The sequence below is a fragment of the Vitis vinifera genome, chromosome 18 (assembly GCF_030704535.1).
Source record: "Vitis vinifera cultivar Pinot Noir 40024 chromosome 18, ASM3070453v1".
Lineage (NCBI taxonomy): Eukaryota > Viridiplantae > Streptophyta > Magnoliopsida > Vitales > Vitaceae > Vitis > Vitis vinifera.
This window is the reverse complement of record NC_081822.1, coordinates 8,956,760-8,970,660: the sequence shown is the minus strand read 5'-3', so window position 1 is coordinate 8,970,660 and position 13,901 is coordinate 8,956,760. Positions and strand designations below refer to the sequence as shown.

General features: G+C 35.2%; 2 protein-coding genes across 5 annotated transcripts; one reads left to right on the top strand and one right to left on the bottom strand.

Annotated features, from left to right (window-relative positions):
- Nucleotides 1-1,919: 1,919 nt before the first annotated feature.
- Nucleotides 1,920-9,920, top strand: LOC100266011 (phosphatidate phosphatase PAH2). Of its 4 annotated transcripts, none has more exons than XR_009464893.1 (12): nucleotides 1,958-4,211; nucleotides 4,424-5,378; nucleotides 5,730-6,304; nucleotides 6,426-6,499; nucleotides 6,668-6,752; nucleotides 7,094-7,180; nucleotides 7,306-7,378; nucleotides 7,984-8,027; nucleotides 8,807-8,935; nucleotides 9,029-9,127; nucleotides 9,327-9,467; nucleotides 9,584-9,920. XR_009464893.1 is itself a non-coding variant. In XM_010666274.3 (11 exons), exons 1-11 carry the CDS (start codon nucleotides 2,895-2,897, stop codon nucleotides 9,381-9,383), a joined length of 3,501 nt encoding a protein of 1,166 aa, XP_010664576.1. In that variant the 5' UTR covers nucleotides 1,920-2,894; the 3' UTR covers nucleotides 9,384-9,920. The 4 variants fall into 4 exon arrangements, 2 of the variants coding, with proteins under 2 accessions (XP_010664576.1, XP_010664577.1); XR_788273.3 differs by having other exon boundaries at nucleotides 4,418-5,378; XM_010666274.3 differs by having other exon boundaries at nucleotides 1,920-4,211; nucleotides 4,418-5,378; nucleotides 9,327-9,920.
- A 2,628-nt stretch (nucleotides 9,921-12,548) lies between these two features.
- On the bottom strand, nucleotides 12,549-13,038 carry LOC100260805 (calcium-binding protein CML37-like). Its single transcript, XM_002282638.4, has one exon. It carries the CDS (start codon nucleotides 12,987-12,989, stop codon nucleotides 12,696-12,698), a length of 294 nt encoding a protein of 97 aa, XP_002282674.1. The 5' UTR covers nucleotides 12,990-13,038; the 3' UTR covers nucleotides 12,549-12,695.
- Between the last annotated feature and the right edge of the window lie 863 nt (nucleotides 13,039-13,901).

Sequence of the window (13,901 nt, the reverse complement as noted above, 5' to 3'; positions counted from 1 at the left end):
TGTGTCGCTCTCTGCTCAACTTATTAACCCAGGCAGGCTATACTCTACGGCCCACTATTTGTAACTTTGACAGTTTATCCAGCAGTGCACGCCCTAGGGCTTTGTGTTGGGCTGGACGAGTCTGATATCCGGTGTTTTGTACATTTGGGCCTAAAATCCTCCCACCCAGCTTACCTTGGGCGGATCGGCTCGATCCCAGTATGAATTTTGGGCTAGAAAAATATCTTTCCCAAAATTAAATGAATTTCCAGGAACAAAAGGAGAATTCAATGAACATTAAAACGTTTAAGATAAGATAAGACATGCCACGTGCGCCCCAACCACTCCCAACGGCCAGTCTTTTTAGGAAGGCCCTTGGAATGGTGGACGGAGCGATCGCCCTCACCATAGCTGTACAGCCTGTACCTAGCTGCGGCCCGTGTTTCTGTAACAGACCCCCAAACCCAAAAACCCAAGCCCTTATCCAAGTCCAACATGGCAAACCGTACATTTAACTGTAATATTTTTTAAAAAATAAAACCAATAATTAAAAATATGACAATGACGCGTGAAAAGAAACTACAGCCGAAGCAAAATTCAGATGTGGAATACACGAAGGAAGGGAAGTGCACTAATGAATAGTAGGGCAGAAAACGACTTGGGTAGTGGAAGGAAAAATTGAATGGGATTTTAGTTTTGTAGGGGGGGAGTGAACTCGTCACATGTACACATCCAACCATCTTGTAGTGGTCCCCAGAGGCTGGAGTATGCATAAGCTGAATTATTGGACGTTTCTACGTATTACTTTAACCCCACATTTCCCATCATAATCATGATCAAAGTTGACACGCTGTTATGCTTTCACCTATCCTCTCTCTATATGAATCCAAAGCTTCACCTATACAATTTTTGTCTAATTGAGAAAAGATTCATATGTGACTTTGCCAATATCCTGACATGTCACTTGAAAAATCAAATTTAGCTTTCAGTTGAAATCACGATTTTTAAAATTGGATTGAATTGATTGATCACTATTCTGATTCGATTTGATTATTTGAACCTTCCAAAAATTGAACCGGCTTCAAATTGATTGAATCAGATGGTTTTTTTTAAATCCAACTATTCATAATTTTTATTTTATTTTTTATTTTTTCCATCAAAACAATGTCATTTTTATCTTTATATAAACTTTTTTTTAACCCTCCCCCCTCTCCTAGCAATCCTAGCCCCCCTCCCCCCTTGTCTGCTCCCTCTCCACCCAGTAACCATGTTGGAGTTGTTGCCGCCTCTCATGCCCACTACATTCCAAATATGAAATCTCAGACTTTGGAATCTTGCAAATTTTTTTTAATATTTAATATTTATAATTTTATTTTATCTCAATTTATTGAAGTAGAATCTCATTATTCATCGAAATTTCATTTAAATAATTGAATCATTTGTTTAGATTTTATATATTTATTTACTTTATTAGTTTATTTTTATTTTATTTTGATTTTTAAAATATCTAATTTGAGTTTAAATAAATTAATAAAATCATTAAAAAATATTAGAAAATACAATAAATTTTTGAAAACAATCAATAAATTAAACATTGTGTTCCCTTTTTAAATAATTCTAAATTTCTAATTTTTAAATTTTAAATAAATTTTTATTTTAAAGTAAAATTTAGGTTTGATTGTTTAAATTATTATGGTGTTTGATGATATATTTTTTATTGATGAATGGTAATTAAAATTGTTATTTTTATTTATAATTTGATAAAAAAATTTGGGTAAGGTTTATTAATTTTAATAATATATAAAATATATATTTATTATATGATCGATTCGATTGCGTTGAAACTTCAGTCCGATCTAAATACGATAACTTTTTTTTGGTTTAATGTTCTATCCGATCATGAAAAGAGTGGTTGAAATTGAACTCCACACAACCCAACAGCAAAGTTCAGGTGGGGGGGATGAGGTGGAACTGGGGGGTAAAAGGGTGGGGAGGAGGCCACGCGAGTCCATGTTCCAGACCATCTTTGATGAAGATTGTACAAAGCAGGGAGCTGCCTGGCCCACCTAATAAAACTGCATACCTAACTAGACACCATTCTCATAACATTGCTTACGTGTCGCCTCTCCCTCTCTCCCGTCGATATTTCCTAGAAAAACATCTAAATCTCACCTTCTTTCTTCTCTCTCCTCTCTTTCTCGCGCTGTCTACAGAGATCGCGAAAACTGTTTGGGCCGTTGCTCGTAAACCCAGCTTTCTTCTCTCCCAGGTTACTTGTATCTATCAATGCCTCCAACCCTTTTTTGTTTTGTGGAATTTTCTTTCCTGAATCCTTCTATCATATCCGAAACGCTATACGATGTCGTTTCGTTTTGGATTTAGTGGATGACGGGTTTGGCACATTCGAATAATTTAATGCGAATATGCTTTTATCGACCCCAACTGTTCTTCGCGCTTCGTTTTTATTACGGGTGGTTGAAAGGCCTTTTCCATATGGGCTGTCTTTCAAAGTGGGGAGTTTCTGAGCTGGGTTTGCTTTCTCTTCAGGATTTTCTCGTTTGTTTCTGGATTTAGTTGCTGGGCAATTCAACAATCTCATCAATTTGGGTTTTTCTTTTTGCCTAATTGGTTTTGATCAGTTTTGACTCTTGTTTTGCCTGAGTTATGTGTTTCTTTCGAGCGAACTGCCCTCATAGTTTTCGCGGGGTGATCAATTGGATTTTTAGATTTTGTGATCTGGGTTCGTCCTAGATTGGAATTTTTGGATGAAATTACAGCGGTTTTAAAGGCCCCTGATTTAAAAGGTGACAGTTTCGAACTAGAAAGCAGTTATATAGAGATCAATTGGTTTCTTAATTGGATGGGATTTTGAGATTTCGTGATCAAGGTGGTCTGGGAATTTGAATTTTCGGAGGATGTATGCGGTGGAGAGACTGAGTAGCTACATATCTCGGGGCGTCTACACCGTTTCTGGCCCTTTTCATCCATTTGGTGGGGCAGTGGACATTATCGTTGTTGAACAGCAAGATGGGAGTTTTAAGTCTTCGCCCTGGTATGTTCGATTTGGCAAATTTCAAGGGGTTTTGAAGACGAGGGAAAAGGTAGTTAACATAAGTGTTAATGGAGTCGAAGCCAATTTCCACATGTATTTGGATCATAAGGGGGAAGCCTTCTTTCTCAAGGAGGTGGATGTCGAAGAAGGGGAATCCATGTTGTACCCTTCCTCCCTATCTTCTGGGGATGAGAGGGATGAGGAATCCAATGATAGGAGGCCTATGAAGTCCAAAAGTTGCAATTTTGATGCAAATGGACAGAAGCCAGTTGCTCCTATTGATTTGAGCACTGGAAAGATTGTGCCTAGGACTACCTCCCGGCGGGGCCGATTTTTGGGGCTTGTTTTTGGACGAAAGTCAATGAAGCAGGAGAGTTTTAGGGAGAAGGAAAGTGGTGCTGACGTGACCAGGGTAAGTTCATTGGAGAGGGCGGAAATTGCGGCTAACCTCTTGGAGGTCAGGTGGACTACCAGTCTTGCCACCAAGAAGCCAAAGAAAGATAAAGCTTCACAAATTTCTGGTGAAGATAGGTTGGACACTGAGGCTGATAATGATGGAAAAAGCCAGACAGCCTTATGTGTGAATGAGGACACGGAAAATGGTTCAAACCCTTCCCAGTTACAGGAAGAAAATGGTTTCTGCGATGGGGAAATGAGCAACAATTCTCAATCTGGATTTCATAATTCAGAATGTTCTGTTGGGGAAACTGGTTTAGAAATGTCATGCTTAGGCACCCCTGTTGAAACATCTTCTTTAAATGAAACTGATTTGGGAGAAACACAGGAGCTTTCTGAAATATTAAGAGTGATTAATGAAGTCAGTGTAGGAGATGCTGATCATCATGATAATGTGAAAAGTGTCACCTCTAGCATCACCGGTTCTGAGTCACAAATTCCACAGACTGCGGAGCTTGAAGTCAGTCCTTGCAAGCAGTTCAATGAAGAAGAGGCATTTGATGAAAGGGATGCTGTTTTATCAGGTCATGATGTTTTGGAGGAGGAGAATGAACAGGACGGAGTTCAATCCTTTATATATTGTGAAACATCAGGTAGCTCAACAGTAGGGTTAGATGATTCTATCAAAGAAACCCAAGAGATTCTGTACCTTGCCTGTGGAGGAAGTGGGGAAGTTCATGTTCATGACAAAACTCTACATGAGACTTCTGAGCTAATATCTGAGGTAAACTCTCTACTAGAATCTGGTATTACTGGCAAAAGTATCTTCAAACAATCTAGGATTTTTAGGAGATAATGATAGTTGAAACTTCTTTAATAATGCAAAGATTCTTGAAAGTGAGAACTTCCATGAACTCTGTTAGAAATAAGTTGTAGTTGAATCCCTATCTTCAATTGATATATTCTAAATGGCTTCTAATTTTCTTGAAGACTCAGGTATTAGAAATTATTCATCAGGATACAGTTACCGAGAGACTTGCTGAGGATATTAAGTCAGAAGCCAAAAAGGTTCCTGAAAATCATTCTCAACATGGTAGTCTATCTTATTCTTGCATGCCTGCCAATGGTGAGGCAGGTCTTGAAGAGCCACTCGTGATGCAGGAATCCTATACTGAAATGGTCAGAGTAGACAATTCAGTTGAAGAAACCATGTCACATGGCAGTTTCACCATTTCCAGTTTCAGTGATTCAGGTCATCAAGTCCAATGTAAGGAAAATATCAGGGATGAAAAAAAAAACAGTGAACTCCAACGTTCTTTGGAGTCTATTGGAGATTCTCAAGAGTTTGATGGTGATTATGTCCCAACAAAAGTGATAAGAATTTCGCCACCAGAGAGTTCAGATGACGAACAATTCCCTTTCAGTGACCTCGATGATTTCAAGCATTCTGAAGTTCGATCATTGGACTTGATTTCTCTGGATCCTGTGGAGAAAGAAAACTGTCCCTCACTTAAACTGGATAGCAATGAAGCAGTAGAAGATTTATTTGATGCAAATTATGTGTCATATTCATCTCCAGACAGCTCTGTTCAAGAGAATCCACCAAATGATTTGGACAACTTGATAGATAAGTCAAGGGTAGTATCAAGTTCTATTAGTATTCCTTCAAGTATCAAGGTCACTTGTGAGGAAGTTGAGCGGCTGGCCGAATCTTTACCTAATATGGGCCCTCTTGGTGATGATCTGGATGCACACAAACTTCATCATCCTATAAGCCTTTCTCTGGATTCAAATTCCAAATCCTTGGGATGGGCATTGCTTAGGAACAACATCTCAACCTTAACAAAGTTGAATGCAGACAATAAACACATATTAGTACAAGAACAGCCTTCACTTGAGGATACTCAAATTTCAAGGGAGCTCATAAATGTTCTTGCAGACCCTGCTGTTGGTAAGAGAAATTGACTATTTTCTCATTTATATTTCAAGGATTTACATAATTTCAAGGTGTTTGGCATACTGAAATGAAATCAATCACATTACTTTTATGTAAGATCTGAAATTAAGTCAGTTTTATTTCTCATAGTATGTAAAGATGATTTCTTTTTTCGATTTCAATAAATGATGTGAGTTCCATTTCTTTTATGACATTTGTGATGATAACTCCAATTATGGGATGACTCTGTTTTCTTTATTAATAACTCCACTTTGAACAATAGACGTGTGGAGAAGTATCCTGTGCACAACACTCCCTGAAGCTATGAACTTCACAAAGTCACTTATGTCCTGTACTTTACTGCAGAAATATCTCTTTGCAAACATTTGTTATATGAAGGGATGGGGGCTGCTGCTGCTTCTCAGGCCTTTGATGCTGAGAAATTGGATATGGATAAATTTGCCTCTCTGGGTCCTGATGTGTTGAAAAAAGATAACCTTGTCGTCAGAATTAGTGGCCATTACTTCCCATGGGATGCAGCTGCACCTATTGTTTTAGGAATGCTTTCATTGGGAAAGGAACAAATACTTGAATTGAAAGGCATGATAGCTGTTGACCAAGTTGAGAAAACTCTTGAAGGGGATCCAGCGAAAGCCATTGTTGCCTCTGGTGGAAGCTGGAGGCTTTGGCCTTTTAGAAGATCAAGAGCCATCTCATCTGTCCAGCCAGTTATCAATAACACCAGACAATCTGATGCTGAGAATGCTTCAGAGATGACTGCTGGCACAGATGGGAATGATAATGTGTGTAAACCCAAGCTGACAAAAAAGAAGGTACGAGTAATTACTCCAACGTCTGAACAGCTGGCATCCTTGAATCTGAAGGAAGGAAGGAATACGATAACCTTTACATTCTCAACTGCAATGCTGGGGGAGCAGCAGGTCACTTGTTGCTTCATTTTTCAATTTCTTTTTCTAGCTCTCTCTCTCTCTCACACACACACACATCTTTTCCTCTCTGTTTTTCCTTGTTACCATGCTTTATTGAAATACTTGTTAACAGGTTGATGCCAGCATTTATTTGTGGAAATGGAACACTCGCATAGTAATCTCAGATGTTGATGGGACAATTACCAAGTAAGGGTACTCAAATCTTTTTCTAAGGTTAAAAATTGATACCTTGTATGTTAGATGTTTTTGGATTGAATTTCACTTCTATTATAGTTTGGTTGATACAAGCACCAGTAGATCATATATTCTTGCTTGGACCCATCTGACTCCTTTTGTCTTGCATTCTTATTACAGGTCAGATGTTCTAGGGCAGTTCATGCCTATGGTTGGAGTAGATTGGTCACAGACAGGTGTAGCACATCTATTTTCTGCTATTAAGGTTTGTTGTGTTTCCTCATATGTTCTTATAATTAGGAAAATTTTCAAATCATGTTTATCACTTAAGGAAGTATTTTATATTGCAAATTTCCTTCTTTAGTGCACATAGATAATCTAATGGACAGGTCCCACTTTTTACCTAGAAAACTGTTCAGTTGTATGGTAACCATCATTCCTCAAATGGAATTTGTGCTATTGGCTATGATTTTTTTTTACTCATTATTTCCCTTTTGCTTCTGGTTTTGGTATGCAGTTTCTATTCATTGTATACAACATAATTCATGACAAGTTACAACAGAATTTGTCTTTCAAAAACCTATTCTATTCTTGCATGTTTTGCAGGAAAATGGATATCAATTGCTTTTCCTTAGTGCACGAGCAATTTCTCAGGCCTATCACACTAGGCAATTTTTATTCAATCTTAAGCAGGTGAGGGAGAATTGTTTTTACTTCTTGATTTGAAGTGAGAAATCAAAATTTAGGAACCCTGAATGTTTTATTTATTTTATTATTTATTCCTTTCTTTTAAAGAATATCATTTTTCATATTTTCAGGATGGAAAGGCTTTGCCAGATGGGCCAGTTGTTATTTCCCCTGATGGACTTTTTCCTTCTCTCTTTCGAGAAGGTATTTGGTGTATATGCACTGTTTCTCAGATCTCACACATAAATTCCATTTATTTATCAATCTGCCATTAACTTTGTATGGAAAGGGTTTACTGCTTTTTCTCTATTTTTTCTTTTGCCTTTGGCACCGTTATATGCGACCCATTTACTTTGTTGTGCTCCTTTTGATAGGTGGTACTGAATTAGTTTTTGCTTATTCAAAAAAAGAAAAAAAAAAAAAAGAAAAAAAAAATGGAAGCATCATATTTGTCCTTAGGGTTTGCCAATGCTGCACAAATCCTGAGATAATTCCTTATCTTGGCAAACCACCTGATCAATAATGTGGCGGTAAACTTTCCTCTACATGCAAATGGACAGATTGGCTAAATGTGATGAGCCTGTTAGAATCACTAAACTTACCTGGAGTGTCTTATTGTGTGCACTATACTAGTGCTAACTGTTTATAATCATTCAAACTGCACATATTTAATGTTTGAATGGAGCTTACCAGCTCTGTGAACATATCTTGAAATTTATTTATGTCACTGCTCATTTCTTTTCTTTTCTTATGTTTTTTTGTTTTGCTGTATGTTCTGAGAGAATTCACTTACCTCTTATTTTCCTCAGTTATTAGAAGAGCTCCTCATGAATTCAAGATTGCTTGCTTGGAGGTTAGTTCCCAACTATTAGAAATGTATCTAGATATATCTAATATATTTTCACCACTCTGATGTAGTATTTCCTATTTGTTGTTTTGACCCTTATCATATTTGAGATCTGTGCTGCTAGTAGGAGAATTAAAGGCATTTTGGGTGTCCCATGCAAATCATATGGACCCATTGTGTCCTACATTCTATTTGAAGTGCATACACTAAGATCTAATAGCCTATAATTTTTCTTGGCAATATTTTAGAGAAAGGATATTCTAGGTTTTGACAGATGATCTTGTTTCTGTTATAATTGGTGATTATGGTAACATGACTTTGTTACCCTCCAATTTGCATATTGAAATGACATCTTAAAAGGTGATAGAATGATTGGTTTTCACAGGATGTTGAAATGCCCTTTCTGTCTCCCATGTTCTTCCTCCCTCATAACACAATTTAGATTTTTTTTTTGGATATATTTAAAACGATTTGGATTCTTGTTTATTGCTTTGAATGAATTGGTAATAAAAATGCAACTACACTGATAAATTTATATATTAAAATGCTATCTAAAAGACAACAGACTCGTCCATTTTGGTGGGATGCCCAAATGTCTTCAAAAGATTCACTAATTGATTTAATGTGCTGTCAATCATGGAAATAACCAAAGGGGGTTTTTTTGGATTCTCTTGATAATTCATCAGTGTATGGTCTTTGTGCATGCCCGGATCATTTGTTGGATGAGTGGAAGGTTAAGGATGAAAAAAGGTAGCTAATAATGCTTTTAGTTCCCCAATTTTCAGGATATCAAGGCATTATTTCCTTCTGATTGCAATCCATTCTATGCTGGTTTTGGAAACCGGGACACTGATGAGTTTAGCTACCTTAAGGTTGGAATTCCAAAAGGCAAAATATTCATCATTAATCCTAAGGTAACCTGCAGACTTCTATACAGGTGTAACAGAAAACTATGTGCACTGGTATAATTTGTGAAAACTTCTCTTCTGACCATTTTGAGTCTGCAGGGCGAGGTTGCTGTGAACCGCCGTGTGGACACAAAATCATATACTTCTCTTCACACTCTTGTGAATGGCATGTTTCCATCCACATCCTCTTCTGAGCAGGTTTTGATCTAGCTGCCCTTTTCCATCAATAAGGTTAAACTGTATGTTTTACATTGCTTGTCTATCTCCTATGACCTCCTTCCAGACTTGGGACCAGCTGAGCTAGCCTTGTGTGTCCCATCCATTCAAGCAAATTTTCTGAATTCCCAGGTCTAGTTATTCTTATTTTTGTCCAACCTTTTCTTTCCCTTAATTCCAGGAGGATTTTAATTCATGGAACTACTGGAGACTGCCACCTCCCATTGTTGATATTTGAAGAAGTCAGCAGGAAATTATCGCACAATCCTCTGGATTCAGAGATGGACCAGTTTTCGAGTATGCTTGTTCTGGAACTATTCAGGTAAATCTGATTTCCGCTCGGCATGGAAATTTTGGGGTCCTTTGAAGTTTAGCAAAGAGCATAGCGCTCTCCACAGCTATAGCCCCAGTATTGTTGAAGGCAAGATTTGGTTTCAGGTCACTGGTACAAATCTCAGAATTGACCAGCAGTGAGCATGTTCAATAGAAATCCTCCTTTCAACATAATACAGGTTTACACTTGTCTGTGGCTGCAGCTTTTAACAGCAAAAGTTCTTCACTGGCACTGAGAAAGAAGTTGGCTATAGATTGTCTACAAAGATGTAGGTCCGCTGCAGCTGTACCCTGCTTCAGAATCATAGTTCTAATTTTGTAAATGTGTATACTGTGTTCATGTGATTCCATGAACACTGCAAATTTTCTGTGTAAGCATTTATTTGAATTTTATGGGAAAATAGGCCCTGAAAGCATTAATATATGACTGTTTTCACATGCAGTTATTTCTCATAGCCCCCACTTGGGGCCAACCAAAGAAAGAATAGGAGAGAAGTTGGGAAAAGATGTAACAGGATCAAAATATTTGAAATTTTTTGTATAATTCTTTGCTTTTTCACTTCAAAAAGATTAAAACAAGTTTTATTTCATTTCAGTAGATTAATTACTTCTATTCAAGGATGATGATTAAAGTATCCTTATTTTATTATTTTTATAAATGACATAATTAATTTAATCTAGAGCTCGTTTGATAGTGATTTTAAGAAACGTTTATAACATTTTTAATATTTGAAATTTTTTATCATTCAAGTATTAGAAAGATTATAAACGTATTATAGAATTGCTACTAAATGCATTCTTCTATTTGATGTTGATTTTAGAAAGTGTTTTTAACATTTTTAATATTTAAAATATTAAAATTTTCAAGTATTAGAAATATTAAAAATGTTTTTTAAAGTCACTATCAAGCACACTTTTAAAGTTTGTTAGGTAGCGATTCTAAGAAGCTCTTTTAGCTTTAAAAATGTTTTTGAAAAAAAATTAGGTGTTTGGTAAAATTTAAAAAATACTTCTAAAAATTTGAAAAAACGTGTTGAAAATCATTTGTAATATTTTTTTGAAGAATCACTTGATAGGTGATTGTTTGAAAAACACTTTCACTAAAAACACTGCAATTTTAATCTATTATGATTTAATCTTAAAACCGAATTGAAAAACTACTGAAATAATAATAAAAAATTATGTAACATTTTCTTGTTTAATTATAATGAAAATAAAATATAGTAAAATTATTTAAAATTTATATAGTTTGAAAAATTTTTATTTTTAATTTAAAAAGCTAATAGCACTTTAAAAGGTTGAATTCTATATTTTATTTTTTTAATCTTATATTTTCTTTTTGTAATTTTTTTTAAAAATGGGTTTCTATAATAAAACTTAATATATATTAATTATGCATACATACAACAATAATTGTTTTAAGGGTTTATTACACTTTACCCTCAAACCTATACCGTTTTTTTTCACATTGTCCCATCAAGTTTAAAATCGAGTAATGTATTATCCATACTTTATAATTACATTCAATGTATATTTTTGGAGTGACGGTATTACATTTTTGGATGAAAGGTACATGTGCTCTCCACGTGACCTATTTAAGTGAGGGCAAAAGGATAATTTTTCAACATTAGTTAGGTAAGTAAAAAATTTTAGGTGATAACTGAAGAAGAAAAAAATGATATGTAGAACTTAATTGTTTTTTTTTGTATTTCTCCTCGTCTAGGAACTATGATATCAAGTAAACTAGATCATTTGAAATACTATTACTAGGGGATGCCATCAAAATTAACTACAATTGCTTTGTCTTTACAAATTAAATCCTGTAACAATAATCACATATCAATTAGGGGTTCAATGGACGGGGCAAGCAAGAAGTTAGAAAAGGTTCCATTGATTGTTTGACAGAAAATACATTTTTAGAAAACCTTTCACAATCTAGAAACCTGGACCCTTGAATAAAAAAAATGGAAAATCCTTATAATGTATGTCTAAAAATATTTTCTATCAAAACAAAATACAAATCCAAATGAAACCGAGAGCAATCAAAATTGTAAGAGACTATGGAAGCAATTAATGAAAAATAAAGATGTCCAATAGAAACAAAGACAGAATTAAACCAAACGCCAATCATTAAGTAAAAAAAAATCACTTAATGGATGCAAAAACAATTGAAAACTATGCAAACCTACAAAGAAATAAACTAATATCAACCTCCTTTCTTCTTCGTTAATTTCTACACATCATATAATACATTATAAATATAGATAAGTAAAAATTTAAAAGGAAAAAATAAAATAAAATTGAAGTAACATTAATTAGGTAAATCAACATTGGGTAAATCAATAATGCCACATTAATTAAAAGGAAAAAAAATGTCATAACAAAATGCAAATAAGTTTCCCCAAATTTCCCTTAAATTTTCCCTAAATTTTTTGAAACATCAAAACAAAACCCTAACCTTAACCCTAACCCTCTTTGCCGATATTTTTTTAGTTATTAAAGAAATTGCAAGACAAAAAACATACCTTTGAACTCCATATCTTCTCTTCGATGTCAGCCCTTTGATGAGTGTATTAACTTCATTTGGATTTTAGGGTTTCGATTATAATTAGAGGATTAAGCATAAGGGAAAGAAGGGTAGAAGGAGTTTTAAAATAAAATTACCCTTTTGCCCTCACTTAAACCGGTCATGTGGAGAACACAATGCGCCTTTTGTCAAAAAATATAATACTATTACTTCAAAAATATAAATTGCATATAATTATAAAATATGTAAGATACATTACTCCATTTTAAATTAGATGAGGTAATATGAAAAATACAATATAGATTGAAGGGTAAAGTATAATAAACCTTTACTTTAAATAAAAATAAATTTAAGTCATCGTCATAAATTTATATCAAATAACCAAAAACAATATTACTAATATTATGGAATGAAGTTTTTGAAAGGAGTTTTTGAAAGGGATGGATGAAAATGAAAGTTTTTCATTCATTGAAAATGAAAAATAGAAAAAAATATAAAAATAAAAGAAATCTTTTTTATCTACAGAAAATTTATTCAGCAAAATCAACATAACACATGATATTTCATTTCACTATCTTATGAAACATATAAATTTTTTCCTTTTTCCTTTTTATAATTACATACCACACTCATTTTTCTTATTTGAAAGCTCAATTCCTTGGGCTTTGGTGGTAAAAAAGGATGGTAAATCTAGAATTCCACGATCTTAACACGCAAATGCGTCTTCGCAAACTCCACAAGGTTTTCAATCTCGTGGACGTCGATGAAGCCGTCGCCATTCACATCCGCGGACCGCACCCCTTTCCTGCTCTTCCACCTGGTGAACCACCCGCCAGTGGCCCGAATCGCGTCCCGGAGTTCGTCCTTGCTTATTCTCCCATCCTTGTCAGCATCATATTTCTTTAGCCACTTTTTGAACTCCTGCATGGTCATTTCACGCTCTCCATTGCCTGAGAGGCAGCGATAATACGTCTTAATGGCCATTCCGATTCGTTAGAGACTTGAAGCTAATGCACCAAAACCATTCACAGGCCTCTCAAATTTATACAATGTCCCGCCCTTTGTTTTGCGTATGGAATAAGAATCATATTAAATTAAGCTGTTGGGTTCCATGTGGAATAAGATTCGTACTCAGCTAAGCCGGTCTAAGTGGATGGCAGAGACTTTCAGGAAGAGAACAACAAAGCAAAAGATTTTCATGTTTGGTTTGTCGTTGTGAAGGAGACTAGGAAAAAGAAGAAAATGGAAAAAATTGCTTTCTTTGGTTAGGTGGAATTTGGCCAGCAGTGAAATATTCTTGTCGTTCAACTCAAATTCGGTAATAAATGAAGTTTCATTTTCAAATATGGAGTGCAAGTGGGGCAAAGCAATGGAAGTCACAAAAAGATATACATCTCTCAATCCATGCCATTCAATTATTTAGTAGCGTAACCAATGTGAAAGTTTCCCTTTCATATTGAATTATTTTTTCTTTCTTTATCTTCCAACTTCCTTTTGGATCTCGGAGAATCCAAACACTCTAATGGCCGTCATGAAAAATTCTCCGTATTCTATATCTTTCTAAAAGTAATAAAATCCTTATCCCGGAGTAAAAGCCCATTGAAAACGAGTTTACTATGGTTCTATTGGCTAAGTTAAGCATAAGTTGAATTAGGCTTAATTTGATCCATCTTTGAAAGTAAAAAATTCTTTGTTTATGAAAAAATTGAACAAGCAAAGAAGAGATTGGAATATTTGTGGATGCCAAACATAACATGTTCGGAAAGTTCGACTTGGATGGCGAACGTGAGAGGAGCCTTCTCAAAATGTTGGCCCTTTATGTCCCTCGAAAGAAGATAAAAATAATAAAAGGCAGCCTACTCGTGAAATGGGCAATTTGATCATGGCCTCCATGAA

Coding starts and splice junctions, on each gene's coding strand:
- LOC100260805 (XM_002282638.4), bottom strand. CDS start 12,989: ATGGCCATTAAGACGTATTATCGCTGCCTCTCAGGCAATGGAGAGCGT.
- LOC100266011 (XM_010666274.3), top strand. CDS start 2,895: ATGTATGCGGTGGAGAGACTGAGTAGCTACATATCTCGGGGCGTCTAC. Junction 8,028..8,806: donor TCAAGATTGCTTGCTTGGAG/GTTAGTTCCCAA, acceptor CCCAATTTTCAG/GATATCAAGGCATTATTTCC. Junction 8,936..9,028: donor TATTCATCATTAATCCTAAG/GTAACCTGCAGA, acceptor TTGAGTCTGCAG/GGCGAGGTTGCTGTGAACCG.